The sequence below is a fragment of the Semicossyphus pulcher genome, unplaced genomic scaffold (assembly GCF_022749685.1).
Source record: "Semicossyphus pulcher isolate SPU_LCO1_2020_fin unplaced genomic scaffold, fSemPul1.0.p SCAF_22, whole genome shotgun sequence".
Taxonomy (NCBI): Eukaryota; Metazoa; Chordata; class Actinopteri; order Labriformes; family Labridae; genus Semicossyphus; species Semicossyphus pulcher.
Genome location: NW_027211696.1, coordinates 20522056 through 20543519, shown reverse-complemented (window position 1 = coordinate 20543519; position 21464 = coordinate 20522056). Strand labels below are relative to the sequence as shown.

Here is a 21464-nt window from a genome sequence, read left to right as displayed (position 1 = left end):
TTCAGTGGGTTTGTTGCCTGTCCGTCTTCAACAGTGTTTTTACCTGCTGACGTAAAACAAGAGAGTTAACACCTGAAATGTTTTAAAGCTTTCACATGAAACAGGCGGCTGCTTATCCTGCTGACTTTTTGCTGAGGGAAGCAGAGTGATGCTAACTCCAGGCTGGCCTGCATAAACAGGCTCCATCATCCCTGCAGCATTATTCTGCACTCTAAAGTCGGGCCACATTTGCAGCCCAATGCTATAAAATGCAGAGCACAAACTTGCCCCGTGTTATGAAGGAGCAGCCAAAACCAGTTCAGTGTGGGTTGCCAGCACTCAGTGGAGTTGGCCACCGCCGGCAGCCCCTAACCACATCATTACATTAACTCTGTCCACAGAACAAACCCTGATTTTAATCGTCTGTTTCTGGGAGGCACTGAGGACATCTGATAGGCTGATGTATTCTGTTTATTTCCCTCCTCCAATCAAGAAGACAGAAGCTTTTAGATGAAAACAAAGATTTTATTACATTTTTAACCCTTTGAAACGTGTCCTCCTCTTATTGTAAACACTCCAACTCACTTTTTAAAAGTGCAATGTAAACATAACTTATTATTTTTATTATTTTAAAGCTTATACATGATTGAGATCTTATTTAATTGTGACAGTTTCTCTGCAGGCATGTGTGTTCATTCTGCAGCAGGAGGCTTGTGCACATTACATTATTGTAACACCTGTAATAGATATGGAATAGTGGTAAATATTGATTGTTATATATTATGCACACAAACTCAAACACTCTCTTAATACTGAATTATTGTAGCGTATGTTTGTAGGATTGTTTTTACATGGTTTCTCTCTCTCGTTAGTGATTGTTCACTGCTGTGCTGTCGCTCATGTTTAATATGATTTATTCACCGTGGCTTTATTAAAGACCGTGCTGAGTGAAGACTCCTCATAGTCGGGACAATGTATTCATGAGCACACACACACTCACACAGCAGAGAGGCCGATGGTTTGTCACTGTAGATGTAGCATCGTTAGCTTGTTCTGATTGGTCGGTTTGAAGCTGTCTGTCGCTTCAGGAGGTTTTGGTTCCTTCATTTTTGCTTCTGTTGACAAACTTTTATCTCAGAGCGCCAGCTGATGAACGTCACACCTCATACGTCTGTTGTCTTTGACTTTTGCTACGTGTATTAGCATTTAGCTTTGTACACCTGTGCTTTAGTAATGCACCCCTTTAGCAAAAACAGTTTAAAACCTTTTCTAATCAATGCAGAAAATCTGAGATGTTTTTTTATTGCACACATTCTGTTGTATCCGAGAAGTAGCCTCGCTCAGTTCACACCTTTTGTTCAGCCATTTGTTTCCTGGATTTAGTTTGGGCAACAAATTCACTCTTTTCAGGAAAAGCTACAACTTGGAAGTAAACTTGTAGCTCCTACGTGATGTGAATAAAACAATAAAACAAACTTCTCAAAATCTTCAATCTAAAAGAGTCAATTGATAAAAGTCTTTATGCACCACTAATCAGCACTACTTTCATAAGCCTTTTTACAGACACAGCGCCGTAACGAAGCTCCACCATTACACCGCCTTTGCGGCTCAGAGGCGGAGCGACTTCGCCCCACCACTCCTCCTCTGTTTGTTTTCCATTAAAGACAGGACGTAAGAGAGGCGTATTAATCCTGCCTTCAACTGGCAGTGAAGGAGGGGCTAGTGACTATTGCTACGTCTATTAGCCTTTGTACTCCTCTGGTTGAGCACTGCACTCCTTCAGTTAAACAGTTAAAAACAAATGATCAAAGTCAAAGCAACAGAATCAGAGATGTCTTTGTTATTGCACAGATTCTTCTCTGTCTCAGAGAGTTAGCTTAGCCGCACCTAATCTTAGCCCGTTGTGTGCTGTAATCCTACACACAATCTTGATCAGAAATTCACTCAGGTTGGAGAGAATTCTTCTTCCATGTTGTGAGCATATATCTCATAAGTGCAGCCAATGAATCTGATCAGAAACAGGCTCATGATTGGACCTGAAACATTTTGTTCTTCTGCACAAACGACTCGACGAATGTGCAAAAGCAGCTAAATAGAAAGTTGCAAACCATCAGCGACTTCTCGTTCTGGGCGTCGCTCCACACACGCAGCAGGTGCTCACGCAGTCAGTGCATAAACTACTAAATGAAACGAGACCACGGTGCATTAGTCTCATCTCAAGTACAAAACATGATCGTAAATCTACTGTGATCTAAAGGTAACAAAGTGCAATCTACTTTCTATTGCCTAGAAGGACTCACTTGGCTAACGACTGTATAAAAAAGCAAAAAATTAAAGAAAAAACATTTAAATTAGGTTAAAATACATTTCCCAGCATGCTTTCATTCATCTCCTGTTTCCTGTGTTTTAACAACTGTGTGACAATAATTCTTCCTCTTGCAATTGAGAAGGTATCAAGTGTATGATTTTGTTCCGGTTTGTCTCCTAAATAAATGATCAAAGATGTGATGTCAGAGGTCAGGGGTCACAGCTCCTGCTCATGCATCTGCTGCTGCATCTTCTGAAGCATCTGCTGCATCCTCCTCAGCTGCACACGAGATGATGACAACAAAGAAGCAGGAAACAAGAAGGGATCAGGGACGGATTACACAATCGCACATATGGGTCATCATTTCACATCAGTGTCGCGGTTACGCAACACCTGCTGAGATGCATTATTCACTCTGTGAAGTTTTATTACGAAGAGATAAGAAATGTTTCCGCTCACTTCATCGTCCTTCATCTTGATGAGTTTCTCCGTCTCCACGTCGGGTGTGGACAGCGGCAGGATGGGGATGGGACTCTCCACACGCTTGTCTGCATTCATCTTACTGTGAGGGGAGAGATAAAGACGACGGATGAGAGCAGCAAACACCGCTTTGTTTCTCTGCAGAGTGGAAGTCAGCTCGCACAGAGAACAAATACACAAAGCAGCAACCTTATTAAAGCCACCAGGTCCAGAACTGATACGTGATTATAACCTCTTTTAAATGTGTAACTCAATGAGAAAAAACGGGTCATTTGTGAGCTGAATGCAGGCCGTTCATTTCAGGTCCCTGCTGTCTTTTCTTAAGCCCCTCTCACACACGCACTGCTGACAATGTCCAGATCATTTCACGACAGTCTGACCCTGACATTCTCCAGAGCTCCCCTTTCACACACGTCCCTCACAGCGGGAGATTTGCCCTGTCGGACAGGACATGACGTCGGCCCTCTCAGCCAGAAGCTCCTGACCCTCAGATGTTTTTAATCATCCTGTTGTGTGTCGCTCTTCTGGTTTCACACCGGTCACATGATACAAACACACCCACTCCCTCGCTTGTTGCTAACTATTATTACCTGCTGCGTTCACACATCGGCTCAACCTCGACTTCTTGCAGACGTTTTACTCGGAGGCTGGCAGGAAAAAGTCGGGGGGAAACATTCGTCTGTTTGCGTTCACACATGCAGCACACCTGGACATGCAGAGCAGGTGTGAAAGGGGCTTTATACTTGCAATCATGGATGCCCAATGCCTGGTTGTTGTTCTTGTTGTCAAACTTCAACACTTGCATGAGATACAACTAAAAAACCTCCAAAGTATCGAACATGTTCGGTAAAAGACACCTGAACTGAGATTTTCAGCTCTTTCTTGGGCGAGTTTTGTCTTTTTATTTAGCTATTGTTACGGTCTGACTTTACAGCTTCTGTGTGGATGTTGGCGCCCCCTGTGGACGAAGCGGTACGTCTCCTCTCTTTGCTGATCTCGTCCTGTTCGTGCGTAAGTCATGTTTTCTGATCAATCTTCTTCCTGATGGTCGGTTTGCTTTTGCAGCTCATAAAGAGGCATCAGGATTAATTCAGTCTGTTTCATAACCAGATAAAAAAACTCCTCACAGGAGGTTTAAATTGAGATTCAGAGCATGGCCGAACAGGAAGTGGCAGCCGGAGTCAGATCCTTGGTGCGCTGAATTTCGACAAGTCATTCACAAAACAGGAGAGTGCTCAGCAGGATCGTGGCTCAGATAGTCGGGCAAAGCTTCAATCTTTTGCTGTCTCTTTATGTTCGCAAAGACTGCAAGTTGCTTTATTTAGGTCGCTCAGCTGTCTGATTAAAACCAAAACAATCCCGAACAGGAGATGTTTCATCTTCTTCTGCACAGATTCTTGCATGATTGAATTCCCTAAAAATGATTTGCAGGAGCTGCAAACACAAATAAATCTGTGATGGCTGAGCTGACGGTGGCCTGGTGGAACATTTTAACACATCGGCCAACATTAGTGCAGTGACAGTATTTAAATGTAGTGCAACAGCAGCAGTCCTGATGTATTAACTCAGGATAGTCCCTTCAAGTTGTCTCCACCTCCCTCACTCTGTCGCCGTGGGCAGAAACATCCTGTTGTCAATACCAATGAGGTTTACCGTTTACATCCATGGTCGTTGGTCAGGTCTAACACCTCTCATCTAACTGCCCGACTCTTTGCCCTGAGAGTTTGACCTGTCAGGTTAAAGTCAGGCTGGCCTAACCTTCTGATTTCAGATACTGAACTGATGTAAACTGAGTCCTAACCAAAGACATATCGTCAGACAGTATGGTTATCATCACAGGTACCTGGTCATGGTCTGGATGCACTGGGCTCTGTAGTTCTCGTAGTGACAGTCGCTGGTGATGTCCTTCAGGTCGTGCATGTGTGTCCGGATCAGCATGGTCCTCAGCTTCACAAAGTCGCAGTGGGACGGGTTCTCCACTGCGTGCAGGAAGAGATAAACATCAAAGCAGGGCGGACAGAGTTTATCAGTGTTGTCACGGTAACTGAAATCTTAAAATAGCAGCGGAGAGTTGAGACAGATGGCTGCAGAGGGTTTCCTACCCTCCACGATGCCCCAGGGGTACAGCCTCCCTCTGACCCTCTGACCTCGAGCCTCGACCACGGTGTTACTGCCGATCACGGCGAACGGAGAGCTCTCCTGCATCACAAACATCCGCAGCCTTCAGAACTTCAAGTGGAAGAAGAAATGTCACTAATGAAGAATGTCCTGCATCTATAACTTTAAATAAACGTGCCTGTGGGTGCAGTCACACTTTAAACAGTAAACTAAAAGAGTTAAAATAGTTCGCTTAAACAAACGAATAATTGATTAAATTGTTAGCTGGTAATTATCCAACTTTATATAACTTATAGTATAAATAACATTCAGTTTATTATTTATTAGTATATTAGCATGAGCAGCTGTGTTGATGAAGGAGTCTGACGGCCTGTGTGAGCGTAATCCTGACCAAACTACTGCATCATCTTTATCTTGGACGAGGTGTGGGGCTAACTGAACGATACAGATGAGGTATTTAACCACACACAATTGTAATACACAAACTGTGCTTCAGTGCAGAACTTGAGTGACCCTACAGAACACTGAAACACCTTTTAAAATAATCACAGGCTTCCTGTGGAGATCACCTTCAGCTCTTTATCCTGCCGCTTGAACTCCTCGTCCTCATCAGAGTCACAGTCGGGAAACTGGTAGATCTTTATCCCGTATTTATCGATCTCCTCCCTCAGCTGGAAGCGGCGCACACATGAGAGATGTGACGGATAACAGCAGAAACACACACTCAGATAGATACAGCCTCCCACTGAGAGCTTAAATTTATCAGGCCGTCGCTGCCCTACAGAAAGTTTTACAACCGAGTCCAGATTCAATCTCTGAGGAGAAGTGAGTCATCCTCGCACAAACCAAATCCAGCACATCATGTTTAACTCTGCTACTTCCTGTAGTCTGAAAGGCATTTAAATAAATCAGAATATCTACGTATTTGTTTCTACGTTCTTCTTTATTTATATTTATTTTATTCTCCATCTTTTTAAGAGCAAATTTAGACGATAAATATCAACCTCATGTTTGTCTTTCAAATATAAATGGAGCTGGAGTTCGGACAAGGTTAGCTTAGCTTAGCATAAAGACAGGACGCATGAGAGAGCTAAAACTAACAGATAAACTAGCAAAACGGCAAATAATCAATGAAATAAATTTACAGCTAGATTTCAAATTCTTTCCAGTGTTTGTTTTATGCAAATGCACAGATGTTTTTGTGGCTTTAATTATGCAGAAATATAATTTAGAGCTGCGAACACCTGCAGCACAAAGGGAGGCTGAACAGGCAGAAAGGTCAGAGCTATAATCCAGCTTTTATTTTGAAAGTATTAATCTGTCATGACTGTTAGGTACACAGAGGTCTACTCTGGTGATCGTGGATTGTTTGTGTATTCTGTGTTGTGCTTTAGTGTCTTACCCGCTCTTTGAGCTTCCTGATCTCAGTGGGCGTGAGACAGTCGGCCTTCGAGATGAGAGGAACCACGTTCACTTTGTCCTGCAGGGCCTTCATGAACTCTATGTCGACGGGACGAAGCCTGCAGGACCACATGGACTTTACTAATGTGCATGTTTAAATACCACGTGTGTATAACATCACAGTGTGTGTTTGTTACCCGTGTCCGAAGGGAGGGATGAAGTAGAGGCAGCAGTGCACTCTGTTGTCCTGGATGTTCTTCCTGTTCAGCCCGCTCTCGTCTCTGAAGTACTGCTCAAACTGCAGGTCGATGTAGTTGGTGACGGCGCTCCAGCTGCAAAACACAAATATATCCGTATATTGTTCCGTTATTTTACTGCAAAAGGAATGATGTGTTTCCATGAGTGCAAAGCAGGACAGAAGCTCTACACACCTGCTGTACATCTGAGGTACTTTTCCCTCCACTAAATTAATCTGTCAGCTATAAAAGGCCTGATTGTCTGATTTACTGATAAACAACCTTGTACCTGAAAGCAAATCACTCAGGTACGCTGGTTACCTGCAGCTGTTCACTTAACTCTCCTGCAGACATTCATGCACAAAGTCTGCAGAGGGTTAAAACTAGAATTAGACTCATTTTCTTTTGATTTCATCTGCATTAAATATTTTAAATATAAAATGTTTATCAAACTTACATTTACAATTTCTATTGAACCTATTTGGATAAATAGTGACTAGTAGTCGAAGTAGATCAGTCTGTAGGGACTTGACAACTGGAGGATTGCAGGTTCAAATCCCGGTACAACAACAAGAATGGAAATTGGGATTCGGTGCTAGTTGATGACTTGGGAACTGTCCCGGATACTCAGGCCGCTCGTCCGCGTGCAGCTCCCCTCGCTCTCTGTTAGTGCACGTCCACAGGGTCATGTTTGCACATGTGTATTTAAGCCTATCTGTGTGCAGCTTGTTCCTTTGCTATGTTCATTTTTTATGCCTTTATTTATAGAGAGGACAGTGCATAGTGTCAGAAACAGGGGAGGAGAGAGTGGGGGATGACACACGGCCGAGGGCTGAGGGAGGGAGTCGAACTCGGGGCCGCTGCAGTGAGGACGGTCACCTCTGTGTGAGACGTGCGTTTTAACCGCTGAGCTAAACCGACGCCTCGAGCAGCATGTTTCTAATAATTGAGTGAATAAAGAAAGAATATATTGAAAGTGTATCTATTATCTTCTTCTTAATCATAAATATATTTGGACTTATGCACAACTGATATTTCTTAAATGAACATAAAGCATGTGTTCCCCGTGTAGAGCTCCAAAGTTCCCTGAGAATCACTGTTTGAGAAGCGCTGCACTGAGTCACTCTCTGAGGCGTCAGCTGTTCATTTATTCAGCAAGTACGTTTTGTTTATCCCAATTTCATCCTGATTCATTTCTGTGTTTGGTGCAAACCAACACGGTGACGACCAAAATGCCCAACCTTTTGTGGTCCACAAAAATTATGGACGACATTTCAGTGGCTACATTCAGATAGTCTGAGCAATGATTCAAACAAGACCAAGTCAGACTGTAACTGCAAAAATCCTTCATCGAACTGACTAAAGGTGAGATTCATCTGTGACGAGTTTAACTATTATTTATAAAAGAATATAAAAGCTGTTTCTTAGTTTAAAACGTGCAGATCCTCACTTTCAGTCAGAGAGTGCAGAGGTTATATGTAATCACATTTCTATGAATGGGGGTCAACATGCAGAGGTCGGGCTTGCCCTGAGGGATGACGAGCAGCTGAATCATCCCCCAGTCACGCAGTCGATATTTATTACACTATTATTCAATATAAATCTGATGAAGCATCTTTACTGCTGATGTGCACTTTAGTTTCTGGAGTTAGTTTAGAATCAGCAGGCGAGGTGTCACTGCTGAATGTGCAGATCAACACTTGTTTACTCTCCTCTTTGGAAACAGGTCTGCAAGTTCAATTAGTCCATTAATTAGATAACAGCAGCCTTAATGCAGCATGCACGACATTATTAAGCAGTTAACCAATAAACTCCTGAAAGCAGAGCCATGACGCTGAATCTAACGCGACCGTGAGTAAACAGCAACAACTCCAGTTCCGGCGCTCGTCTCCTGTGCTGCACAAGAGGCTCATTATCTACATCATCACATCAAAGGATCCTGACTAATTTCTCCAAACGACCAGGACGTACACGCTTACACACAGCAGCTGGTTTTCTGACGCAATCCTCTGCAACCCTTCTGTGTTTTTTATTTAAATAAACTGCAGAAAATCAGTTCATTTAAAACAGAACAGCAACACAACAAGGGAAGGAAATATGTAGTAAGCTAAGTCATACATTTCCTCACAAGCAGGGAAACAACAGATCAATACTTTAGGGTCAGCGAGAGTGAGTGAAATATAATAAAAGGATGAAATCTGATCGATACTGTAGATGTAAACAAAGTAGCCAAAGAGAGCAAAAAGCACACAATGCATTAAACACAATCGCAGAGTCATGAATCATAGCTTTACGTCTTTAGCGTGGATGCATACAGAAAAGTGGACATCAGAGGTAGGGCCCCGCTCATTCCTCGCTCAGAGGACCCTGTTCTTCTGCATAGTTTCTGCAGCCTGGGGGCCCAAAGAGCAGGTGCACAAGAGTTTACTTTAACCATTCCTCCCAAACCCTGTGATCTGACACCCTTTAATGTCAGGTACCTCTGAGAAACATGGCCGAGGAGCAAACTCAGTGAACTTGGAAGGGATACAGAAAAGAGGGGAGGTCAGAGGTGAAGTGTCACTTTCACTTTAACTCGTTGGAAAAGCCATCAGAGCCAAGGTTTATCTAACGCCATCAGCTACATATATATCCTCTGGGAGTGATAGCAAACTTTTTGGGCATTCCGGTGCAGCCAGCGTTTAGCAATAAACAACCTCCAGCCCAGACTTCCTCCTCCGTGCGCTGCATTGTTTACCGTCCAGTCAGCAGCTCGAGAAGCGACCGTGTGTTCAGGTCAAAGGTAAATTCTCCCTCCAGATGTGTCTGCTAAATAAACGCTGTCCTCTCTCGGTTCGTCCCATCCCCCGGAGGAGCGCCCGTTCATCTGTCTGTGCTGAGTCTCAGTCTCACTGTAAACAGGAAGTTACACAGAGGCTGCACTCTGGCTTACTGCAGCGGGATGAAGCCCAAACAGAAACAGATTCTCTTGTGATCGACTTTAATTAACGGCTCTTCAGTTTGCTGAAAGAACAACATCATGATGCAGATTAGGAACAACATGAAGCTTTGTCAGGTCTGTCCTCAGGAGGAGAAGAGCACTACTTTAACATGAGAAGCTTGTTGAACATTTCTGATGCATTCGAGGAAGTTGGGAAATTTAACTGCTGAACGGCTTTCACGACACAGCGTCAAGCAGATTGTTAGCAGCACTAACGTTCAGATGTCTGTTCATAGAGATTAATCGAGATAAATCGTCGTGAGACGTCCGCCAAGGGGAGCCGGGGTGGATTACGTTGCACCTCGTTTGCTCTCCAGACAAAATGTTTTTCCTGCATGTAACCAAAGCCTGCTGATGCGTGATCGGATCTGAGAAGATTTACTGTATCTAACACTAACAACACTACAGACTACAGAGTCAAGCTGAAGACTCACATTATGCATAACTGTTCATTTGTTTTGTTGTAGAAAGAGACACAAAACAGGAGCGAGCTGCAGACCGATGGCGGAGGAGATTTAGCTCCAGGGACTGTTTTCACGTAAGGACAAAGACGTGTTTCGAGGCCATTAATAAGCACTGTTAGGATGTTTATGCCAGGACGTTGTTATACCTGGAAAGAATGATCAGCTGATTTACAGGCCTCTCTACCTGGAGACTTGCTCTCTATGAGCTTCATTAGGAAATAAAATTGGTGACCAGATAGAAACAGGATGAGAACAGAGGTGCCTTTACCAAAACAAGTCCTCCAGAGGAAACATTAAAACACACGTCTGTCTGTGCCCTTCTGGAATGACGCATCATTTGTCAGTGTCTCAGAGAACTATACCTGAATATGAGGAGAAAATGAAAATGACAAATACTTCTTGCAGTTTGATTCTGTACAATCTTCACAAGTAGGCAGGCAGGTTTCTTTTATTTTCACACTGAAAAGAAGAACTGAGAGCTTTCTTTGATACGTGGGTGAGCGAGACGGAGCTGAGAGAGAGGGTCAGATAAGTGTGATGTAGGATTTACTTAACTTACAGCCACAGAGAGGGAGATACAGCTCACATTCTTTTACCATCCACGTGTGCAGAGCTGCTTCATGAAGCAGATGTTTGTGTTCAAAGCGAACACTCACCACTCAGTGTTGTTGACGGCGTCTCCAAACCCCGGAGTGTCCACGATGGTCAGCTTCAGCTTCACCCCCTTCTCCTCGATGTCCACCGTGTGCTTCGTGATCTCCACCGTCTGATTGATCCGCTCTTCAGGACAAAAACATCACATAAGTCTGTCTGATCACAGGTACGAGAATGCAGGTGGAGTATGGAGGAGTGTGATTGGCTGGTGACTCACCCTCTGCATTGAGCAGCTTCCTGTCTTTGTGCAGGTCGGTGAGGAACAGGCTGTTCACCAGAGTGGATTTACCCAGACCGGACTCACCTGGAGCACACACAGAGACACACATACAGCTCTCATTAAAGGAGAGTTGGGATAGTTCGACACACCTGGATGAGGTGACTCTTCTTGGAGAAGAGCTCAGCATGTGAAAGGAGTTCAGTCTGTTGTGAGAATGAGTCATCACTTGTCTCACACTGGGTTCAAAACTTCAGCTTTATAACAGAGAGTCCTGGAGGGTCTGAGGGAAGAAGGATCCAAACTCGTGACGGCACCTCCTGTCAAACCTCTGAGCTACAAGCTTTTGTAAGCCAGTTATATGTCTGCATAATAAAAGACAAATCAGAATGCACTACAGCGTTTACATAGAAGTAGAAACCTTTTCACGTTTTCAACAACACAAAAAACTACAGTTTAAAATGACTTTGTTTGATCCATATCGTTTTACGTCTTTCAGGCCCCTTTGCCCTGCTCGTAGTTTTTACAGAGGCTACGTCTGCTTTGTCTGAACTTGTAATTTAACTATCAAGGAAATGGCGATAGTTTAATAATAATAATAATAATACAAATAATAATAACATTATTTATATAGCGCCTTTAAAAACAGATGTTTACAAAGTGCTTTGACAGACAGAGCAAAGACAGGAGCGAGAGAAGACTCAACAATGAGGCCGAACAGGAAGTCTACAACGGTCAATACATGCAAATTAATAGAATAAACATGACACAACATGCAGATCTGGAAAGGCAGTTAAAGCAGTTTAAATAATATAAATACAAATAAAGTGATTAAGGAATAAAAGATGATAAAAAGATATGAAACAGTAAGTTGAATAAAAGATAAATAAAGGCTATTAAAAATAAAAAAGGAAAAATGCAAAAAAATAAATAAAATTGACTTTTTAAAAACTATAATTAGTAACTGTACAACAAAAGGTTCAGTAGGTTTAAGCTTGAAAGTGTAGTTATTTACGTTAACATCTTGAAGCTCTTTTTCAGTGTTCAGTTGCATCATGGGGATTGTAGGATTCTGCATTTCTGGAGCTTGGCCCAAAATATGGACTAATGTCCGGACATCTCAGTGCCTGCTGATTAAATCTTTATTAATCCGTCTCTTAGAATCCCAAACTTCATGGAAGTGCAATATTAAATCACTTGAGTGCCTTTAATAATAAAATGCTTTTTGTAGGCAGATTGGACTCCTCTGTTACTTTGCTCTAAGATTACAAGTGTTGAAAGAACAACTTGTGCCGTAAGGACTTAGCATACAAGGCTCAACACCTCAAATTGTTGTCATAAGCTGCTCTTAATGGACTCAGATTTGTTAAATAGTACAAGACGTGTGATTAAAACAAAGTAGTCTTCAGTTCACTCTTCAGAACAACAGCGGTTGTGCTCTTACCCTTTTGTCCCTCAGGATGTTCAGAAAGCTTCGACCAAATGTGATGAAATGATCATTTTTTGGAGACAGCTTTTTGGGAATCGTCTTGTTCCTCAAAATTAAAATTCAGATTTTTACAGAGACCAAAATGTTCACAGGACAAATGGAGCTTGTGAAATCTGAGAGGGTGCAAAGACATCCTGCAAAGACATCCTGCATCCTTTTTGTGTGAACACATCTTTGTATTTGATCCACATGCAGAAGACGTGTATATTAGGCTATATTTAGAAATATACAATTACAAAGCAACAATTCAAGAGCAAAACTGTAGTGAATTGATTAAGAATGTATGCTCTTACTCCAGCTGCTTGCATTAGCATAACTAGCTAACTAGTAGCCTAGCATTATCTCTTTCCTCTTAACTAAGGGGCCGATAGTTAGCTTTCTGTTTTGTGGGATTACAGGTTAATTAAAAAAATATCTCTATCGGAACTGAAACATCCTGAGTGTGTGTGTATCACAATATCGCTAACGCTCCTTCAGAGTTCTGACATCAGCGGCTCTGACTGTGTTAGGTTTGGAAGTTTTGACTTAAGCATTCGATTGCATTAGATCTTCCCCCCAAGATTCCTTACACACTTACCTGCCACCATGAGGGTGAAGTCAAATCCTTTTTTCACTGACTTCCTGTGCACCTGGTTTGGCAGCGTTGCAAATCCAACGTAGTCTTTTTCCTAGAAACACACACACACAAATAAATTATCCATACTGGTCGATAAAAAGCAAACGTGCCGTAACTTCAGAGGCAGTGAAGTTTAACCAAAAAGGATGAACGTTTTTAGGCTGGGCAGCAAACTGAAAAAGAAATAAAGCTTATAGTGCTTTGGTTTTACGTCTGAGAGTTTAGTTCACCACCACTGGACCACACAACACCTATTACAGGTAGGTTACTGCACTCTGCCTGAGTTCTCACTTTTACATCAATATTTACAACTTTAAGACATTAAAGTATTTTAACCACCGAATCACTTCAAGTTTGCAGCTGCTGAGTCATTCAAAGATAGCTACTTTTAGCAGATTAGCTTGTTTTTTTCCTTGTCCATCATTACTTGACAGGTGGTTCATTTATCATTCCACATATTCAGTTTACCAAAATGAATATTTTTCATTTACAGATACGGAAAATCTATTACTAAACTTAGCTCAAGCTTAAGCTAAGGCTGCATCTAGCTTGCAAGCTAGCTTTCACTTGATACAGCCCATCTTAGGCTACATTAGCTTCCCGGTTAGCTTTACATATATGGAGGAGCTAAGCAAGCTGCCTATACTAAGCTAGCAACTATAAGCAGAAGTTTAACTTCTTTTTACCCTTCTCCATCATCAATTCATGTTTTTGATTATCCACATATTCAGTTTATCAAGATGGTATGAGGGAAAAAGTAACTAAACTTAGCATCATTTTTAGCTAAGCTATCTCACAAGTTAGCTTTCAAGCCCTATTTGAGCTGCCGAGTTAGCTTTATTTCTACGGTAAAAATGATTACTTTAAGGGGTTTTTATGTAGTTGATTCAAACGTATTCAGGTTTACTAAAAGACATTACACATTATACAGTAAACAGCTTTTACTTATTAAAGTCCAACTTACGGTTGACTACTTAAGCTCTCTAGTTAGCTGTATATCAACAGAAGGGATTGTAGTTATTTTGGGGATTTTCTGTTATGTTACACTTTAAACAGGTTTTATTGAAAAACACATTTACTTTGAATAACAAATATCTATATCATAACGGCCGACCTGCAGCCTTCTGGGTCAGATCTTCCCTCACAGCTCTCAGCGCTGGTTCAGTAGCTGTGTTAGTAGGACATTCCCATGATGCCTTTCATATTTTATTGAAGTGGCGGAGAGAGGGTGGCGGGGAGACCGAGAACATGCCCCGAGGTTCTCCGAGTATTCATAATACAGTATGGCAGGCAGCCGCCGGCACATAAAGAGGGGGTGGGGAGTGAAAAAGCGGGGCACATGTGTACATCTGAATACATAGAAAGAGGAGGAATAAAAGATAAAGAAAGCAAACAGTGGAAAAGGATGAAACAGAGGACCGAAGGAGACAGATGGTGTGTGAAGTGAACTAAGAAGACAAAAGTGCATGAGCTAGATTTTCCTAACATTCCACTTCAGGATGCTTTTAATACCAAATCTAATAGAGAGTGCATTAGCCTGACTACTTAGGGAGAAGGTAGCTGTGTCCATGTAGGTGTTTGCTTTTTGGTATTGCTTCCATATTGACATTTTGTCTGTGGATGTGTTAGCAAGTCACTCCCACACACAGATATCAGACTGCTGGGTAACACTGTGCTGCGTCTGTGTCCGCTGCTCTGACTCAGCCTCAGCGCTGCCGTCCAACTCGGCAGGGAAAAAAACACAGAGCTGTGAAGCAGGATGAAGGCAAAGAAATCATGAAACAGCTCGTGGGATTTGGGGGGATATGTATCTGAAAATAAAGCTGCTCAGTGCCCAGAGAAGGCGGGGAGGAGATGCTGCATGTAGGACATACCAGGACAAACCAGCATCCCTGATTTTACACCAAAGGATCTCTTAAGATGAAAATGAATGATTGAAAAAGAATAACAAGGTTCACAGCGACGTAGTTTATTAATTCATATGATATTTTTATGTAATTGTGTCACTCTGGGTGTTACTTAATGATACATTTTGACCTCTTATTTCTGACCTTTAGCAGATTTAAAGTTTGGAAAATCATCTTATTTAATGCTGTCTTGAATTTTAGTCAACATTTTTAAGCTGAATTAATTACCTGATGAACTCATGAATTCATCCTGCCAGTTTTCTAAAATGCTTAACCTTCTTAGTCTTCATTTTTAAGCATAGAATGCGAATTATTATCTGATTCTAGTTTCTCTTGCTGCATGTATCTGTTTTATATCATTTTAAAGTGGATATTTTACAGTTTTGGACAGTTGGTTGCATCATGAGAATAGTTTAATCACCAGAGCATCAAATTGATGTTATGCACCGTAAACTCAGATCAAAATGTGCTTTTTTACACTGTGGATGAAACACGAAGAGCTCCAAGTTAAAGTGTTTTGATTATCTATTAATCATTTTGTCTCTAAAATGTCAGAACACTGATTTTATATTCCAAATAGCCCACGTTGATTGTTTCAAATGTCTTGTTTTGGGCAGCCAACAGTCCACAACAGAAACAATGATCAGTTTGTGTCACAAACGTCAAATTAAAGCAGCAAATACTCACATTAAAGCAGCTGGAATCACTGAAGGTTTGATATTTACAGATGTTGCAAATGAAAGAAAATCGATAATGATGAGTTTAATTCAGCAGAATCCATAAAACTAGAATATAAGGAATTATTTAAATGTCATAATGTGTCCGTATGAGAGTGAAGCAGACAAAGGAGGGAGGCTGGACATGACTGAGCCGGGTCACAAACATTTCTACAGCCACCAAAACAAAGGGAGGATTTTGGTTGGAGCACAGCAGGGGGCTTTTATTTTGTAAGATTAACCCTCTCTCTCTCTTCCTCTCTCTCTCTCTCTCTCTCTCTCTCTCACACACACACACCTTTGTCTGCCGTGTCTCTCTTACCTCTGCATCCTCTGTGTCATGATTCCAGGAGACATCAGTCCGTTTTGGGAGACACATCCCAGCGGTTTCCAGGAGGGGGGGTATCCGGGGGGAAAAATAAAAGCATCATGTGGATTTGTGAACATTCATTAATCGATATTTAATTAAAAACGCAGCTGTGTCGCGCGCGATGGGTGATTAATCACCTGCAGGAGCTTACCTGACCGGGGCGCGCGGCTCCTGTACCTGCTGTTGGTCGTCATCTCTGGACACAGTTGGTGGGAAATGCGTCCAAACTGAATGAAAGGGGCGGGTCTGCAGCCTCTTAATTTAGGCTGCACAATATCAACAATATTTCACAGCAACAGCAACAAAAAGGGTCCAAAAAGAGCGCGTACATGTGCAAGAAATAAAGCGAATTCACAAAAAATCCAGCAAATGTTTGATGTTTACGCCGTATTTTAAACGCCAGACTGTGTCTTCATGCATGCAGACTGATCCACTCATTGTGAGATTATTCGTGTGAAAAACTACCTGCAGTTTACCTGAAACACCACGCGATGGCAGTATTACTCTGTTCTTGTACTTGTCAAACAACATTTATATGCAGTGCATATTGTGTGCTGCAAATTTATTCTGTATTTAATCTGATTATAGTGATACAAAATGACGCACGTACCTACATTAGGCTTTAATAATATGTAAAATCAGATTTTCTTTATATATTCAGAGTTTCCAGTACATTTCCATAACGTGTGGCCCGTTTATAAATCTTCTCATAGGTATTTATCTTCTTATATTCTGTATAAATATTTTAATCTATTTTGTTTTACATTTAGAGTATTTTTCTTTTCTCCATTTTCCTCTTATGTCGTGTGGAACTGCTGCATGTTTTTGAGTTCTGAAAACCATAAATGTTGGAAATCAAAGCAGATCATTAATTATTATTAAACTGCTTCCCAATTGATCAAAAATTGAAAAGACAATGTTAGTGAAAATCTGGAGGCACATCTGGCCGTATTTCAAGTTAATACAACATATTTGATAGCTGGTACTATCAGCTATAACACGACAGATAACTTTAGCAAGAAACCAACTCCTAGCTAAAATTACTGTTAGCTAGCTAACATAACCGTATGTTAGCTAACATTACAGTTAGCGAGGAATTTGTCCCTTTTCTATCATGTAAAACTGTTATGTTAGCTAGGACGTGGTTATGTAAGCTAATGTTAGTTGTTGTCTAACTGCGTTTTTATGTCTACTTAGTTGTATTTTGGTGTAACTGACGCAAACTTAAAAAGGTTTGTTTACAGAAGTTACTGAAGAAAAATATGTTTTTTCATACAGTAAAACGGCTGTCAGCAACTTTAGCTTTGAGTTAATAAAAGCAAACTTATGGTAAGTTGCTAATTTAGCTCTCTAGTTAGCTGTATTTCACTGGAAGAGACAGCTAAATCACAACAGCTAATATTAACAAGCAACCAACTCCCAGCTCACATTACTGTTAGCTAGTTAACATTACCTTTAGCTAGCTAACATAACTGTTAACTAACTTATATTACAGCTTGGTAGGATTTTAATCTTTTTCTATCCTGTAAAACTATCAAACTGTAATGTTGGCAAGGAAGTGGTTGAATGCTAACATTAGCTGCTAACTTTATGAATATGTGTCACACTGCAGTAAGACATTTTAAAGAAAGTTGAGCCTCCCACCCAGAGCATGTATTTAGAGGAAAATGTATCTTTAAATTACACATTAAAAGTCTAATATAGACACTGTTGTTTAATATAAATCCTGCAGGCTGCATTTACTAGCCTATATTTAGACATGTTTACTTGTCTATAATGGACATAAAGTAATCACTTACATACCTTTTCAATATTTATTACTTGGCAGTCTCTTAACTGTTTACAATTTACAGGAACAGTTTGACTCAGAAATAGACGTTGTATGTTGTCTGTCATTGTTGCTACATGTATATTTATACAATACGTATCTATATGTTTACATCTGCCAATCTTTGTTTGGACTTATTGTCCTAGTTTACAGCTGTGTGCGTTTCGATCTTCAGCGTCATGCCCTCACACACCTGGATACAGACGTCCTGGTAGGAACTCAGTGTTTTAAGGAAAATATCTATCAACGCTGCAGTATTGTCTGCCTCTGTGTGGGATGCCACCCACCAACAATAACATACAAGTCTGAAAAATGTGTATATGTTGACTGTGATGGTGTTAAACAGAGGTGCTAAAAGTACACATATGCCTTATACACAGAACAAGTACAGACTAACCAGACTAACTAATGAACCACAGCCTGGATATGCCTCAATGGTCAGTGACAGTGAGTGATTCAAACACAACAAACTGAGGACAAAACGTGCCAAAAATCACATGAGGTTTGGTGCGAGTTGTCCTGCAGGTATCTGGAGCGAGGAGCAAAGAAACAATGATGAGAACGTGGGACTGCAGGCGGGAGCAGGGTGCCCTAACTGCCTCTGTTTCCTGTGCTAGCTCATGACCTGCATGGGTGGTGGTGCAGCGGGGGTCAGACAATGAGCGACCTTCCCTCCCAACATCGCCTAAATGGATTTCTTCCGATCTAAGGGGGGGGCATCGGGACCACAGTGACCTCTGCACACAAACAAAACAACAGTGCTGTTTGCTTTGCTCTTTATGTATTTATAATGCCGAAGATGCTTTCGGCGCTCAGTTATGGCGTCCTGCAGTGTGAGCCAGAGATGGATTGAATGTATTAAAGTGGGATTAGCACGAGCTGTTTGGCCTCAGGGTCAAAGATGCAACAAATAAACCAGAGTTAAGTGGTTTAATCTCTGCGAGCCGATCATATCATCAAACAGAGACCAGCCGCCAAGCACTCTGATGTCTCTGTAATGACACAGTGACTAACAGTAATTACTTTAAATCTTAGGTTTCATTCAGACTGAAAGCTAATCAAATTATGCATTAGTAATTTAGCTAATAGAACCACCATCTTTCATCAAGCTCTTCAGGAAATATGAAGTTTTTCCCTCTTGGTTTATTGAAGAAGTAAAGATGTGTCAAAGTGAAATGGTGGCCTACATGAAGCAAGGGACATAAAACACAACAACCAGGTTGATAATGAGCTCGTCCAGGTAATTGTCTCCAACTTAAAGTGATATTCACACAAAAAACAAGCTTCCATTCACATTTCTTTAGTCTGTTTCTTGAATTTCAGATAAGATTTTCTCTAAACTTGGACATAAACCTGGTGATTAAGCCGTAGTAAACTCAGTAATCATCTGTAATCACTGTGTTATTGCTGTTGACTCAGACTGGAGGAAATCCCAACAGTAGAAAGTCATCAACCTGCTGTGATCACAGATAGAAGTCCTGTAACTGCTCCTTTAATGAGCCTCCTCTTCCTGGTGACTCAGTCCACCTGTTAGAGAACAAACAGCGGACGTGACACGTCCATGAAACTCATCACAGCTCAGTCATCCTGTGAGGAATCAGCTCCACTGCTTTCATTATGAGGACACTAACACTGTAATCAAGACTGTAAAAACACAAAGATATACAGTTTAAAATTATGTTAAAGAAAAGCAGGAAATTCTCAGATTTTTGAAGCTGAAATGGGAGCATATTTTGCTTTTTGCCTGTTTAATGTGAGTTTTTCCTTTCAAGCTGCTGTTTAAGAATCAAAATATGAGAAACTTTATATAAAGTACATACAACACAGATTAATATGATAATATCTATTGTAATAGATTTTTCAACATGACCTAATTTCTATAGGACTATTTTTAACCTTGTCTCGTTCCAAGTTGTAAATAGGTGCATTTGAAATACTTTCTTTTTTCAGATGGAAATTTTGGAGAAGCCAATCCCTTCATTTTGTCGAGGGTACAATTTCCAGGTGTAGAGCTGCTGCTAAAGCCAGGACACCATTCCTTTACATTGTTTCTGTTTTCTATGTAAAATGTACTTGAATAAAAGCAAATATCAAGCATACAGAGCGATTTAAAACAGACTGAAAGTGGTAATCTCAAAGATCTCAGATTCGTTCTCTCTGGCGGCACCTCTAGCAATGAACAGTAATTGCGGGAGCACACTTCCCAGATATCCAGACAGTGCTGCATGTGTGACGTCCACGGTCGGCTCCGGTTGTAACTCTTGATTTTCCTGGCTGACGGTCGCTTTCCTTTTCAGACTGTTTGCTTCATCTGAGCGTCGAGTTTGTTTCTTCTTCTTTGGATTTTCACTTCTTGTTGAAGTTGTATCTGTAGTCATCCATCTTTTCTTTGTTTGTTCAGCCATAGTAGATTACTGTTTACTCGCAACACTCGCAGAGAGCGGAAAAGCAGCCGCTTAGCTCCGCCTACCCTCTCTGGCAGACCAACCACTGCTGGCTGATGGAAAACGCGTCACTAACTGGGCGCCGCCACAGACACCCAGCCCATAATAATACTATATACTGCAGATGCAAAGGCTTTCATCAGTGGGCCATAGGCTCAGTCATTATTGTGTTACCTCATTCAGAGAGAGAGAGAGACTTACAGACATTTATTTACATGAAAATCTTACTTTAACGGTCACTACCAAGGGAAGGGGAAGTATCGCCTTTTCGTAACTTTTGTAACCTAGCAACAGAAAGTGCAGGTGAGAAGCACTCTGAAATTGAGGTCGTTGGCGCTGCCAGTGCAAAAAAACGCCGTTAGTGGACACAGGCCCTTATGTGATTTACAAATGTAGATTTTGTGCACAAAAAAACATGTAAAGATGTTCGTTTTAATTTGAACTTCCCGAAAGTTTAAACAAGTAAAGCTGAGAGGATTTAAAGATTAATCAATTATTCGATTGACAGAAAATTAATGAGTAACTTTTTTTGAATAATTTGAATGTATTGTAATAATTTAGAGGTTTGGACTGTTGGGTTAAAGTCAAACCAAGCAATAGATTTATAATGTTTATAATTATTAGCGGCAGTCAGATACAAAAGAGTCCAAAGCTCTAAAAAACAAGTACAACAGTGAAATCCTGCTTTTACATTTTCTAATAGGATTAAGGATCCTTTTATTCCGCCCTGCTGTGTTTCCATCACATGCTCTCTTTGACACGGAGTAAACACGGTAATAAACATGTCACTGAACATGGAGGTTAATGCACTTTTCAATATGTCATCTGGAGGCGGAGCTCGGCCCGAGGGGGGTATGTTCAAATTGTCCTGCTGACATGTGACCTCAAAACGTTGAAAGAAGAATCAATACTTGTTTTAATGGCAGCCATCCCCTTCACCATGGAAACACTGAAGACATTTGAGAGACGCGTAACCTAAACAGTTGAGTCACAGTAGTGCCGACTCCAGCTTCTCTAAAGGACTGAACGATGGGAAAAGAGGAGCTTGATGGGGCAGTGAAGGTTTGTAACCACTGGAGTATTTAAAGCACCAAACCAGATTTCCAGCAGAGTATTCCGTTAATTCCTGACCGCTCTCCTCTCTGCTGCATCGGCATGGACTTGTTTTGATTTCCGGAGCCACTTTTCTGCCTTGTCTCCTCCATCAGACCATTTCCTGTCTCTGTGGAGCACAATCACAGAGATAACACAACAGCC

At 41.3% G+C, this 21464-nt stretch overlaps 1 protein-coding gene across 2 annotated transcripts; it reads right to left on the bottom strand.

Moving 5' to 3' along the window:
- Positions 1-483: 483 nt before the first annotated feature.
- septin5b (septin 5b) lies at positions 484-16335 on the bottom strand. Of its 2 annotated transcripts, XM_069673029.1 has the most exons (11): positions 16073-16335; positions 12904-12994; positions 10838-10924; positions 10623-10746; positions 6484-6618; positions 6288-6405; positions 5455-5556; positions 4870-4966; positions 4611-4746; positions 2747-2849; positions 484-2566 (listed from the first exon to the last, which is right to left on the bottom strand). In XM_069673029.1, exons 1-11 carry the CDS (start codon positions 16127-16129, stop codon positions 2504-2506), a joined length of 1113 nt encoding a protein of 370 aa, XP_069529130.1. In that variant the 5' UTR covers positions 16130-16335; the 3' UTR covers positions 484-2503. The 2 variants fall into 2 exon arrangements, with proteins under 2 accessions (XP_069529130.1, XP_069529129.1); XM_069673028.1 differs by lacking the exon at positions 16073-16335 and having other exon boundaries at positions 12904-12988.
- Between the last annotated feature and the right edge of the window lie 5129 nt (positions 16336-21464).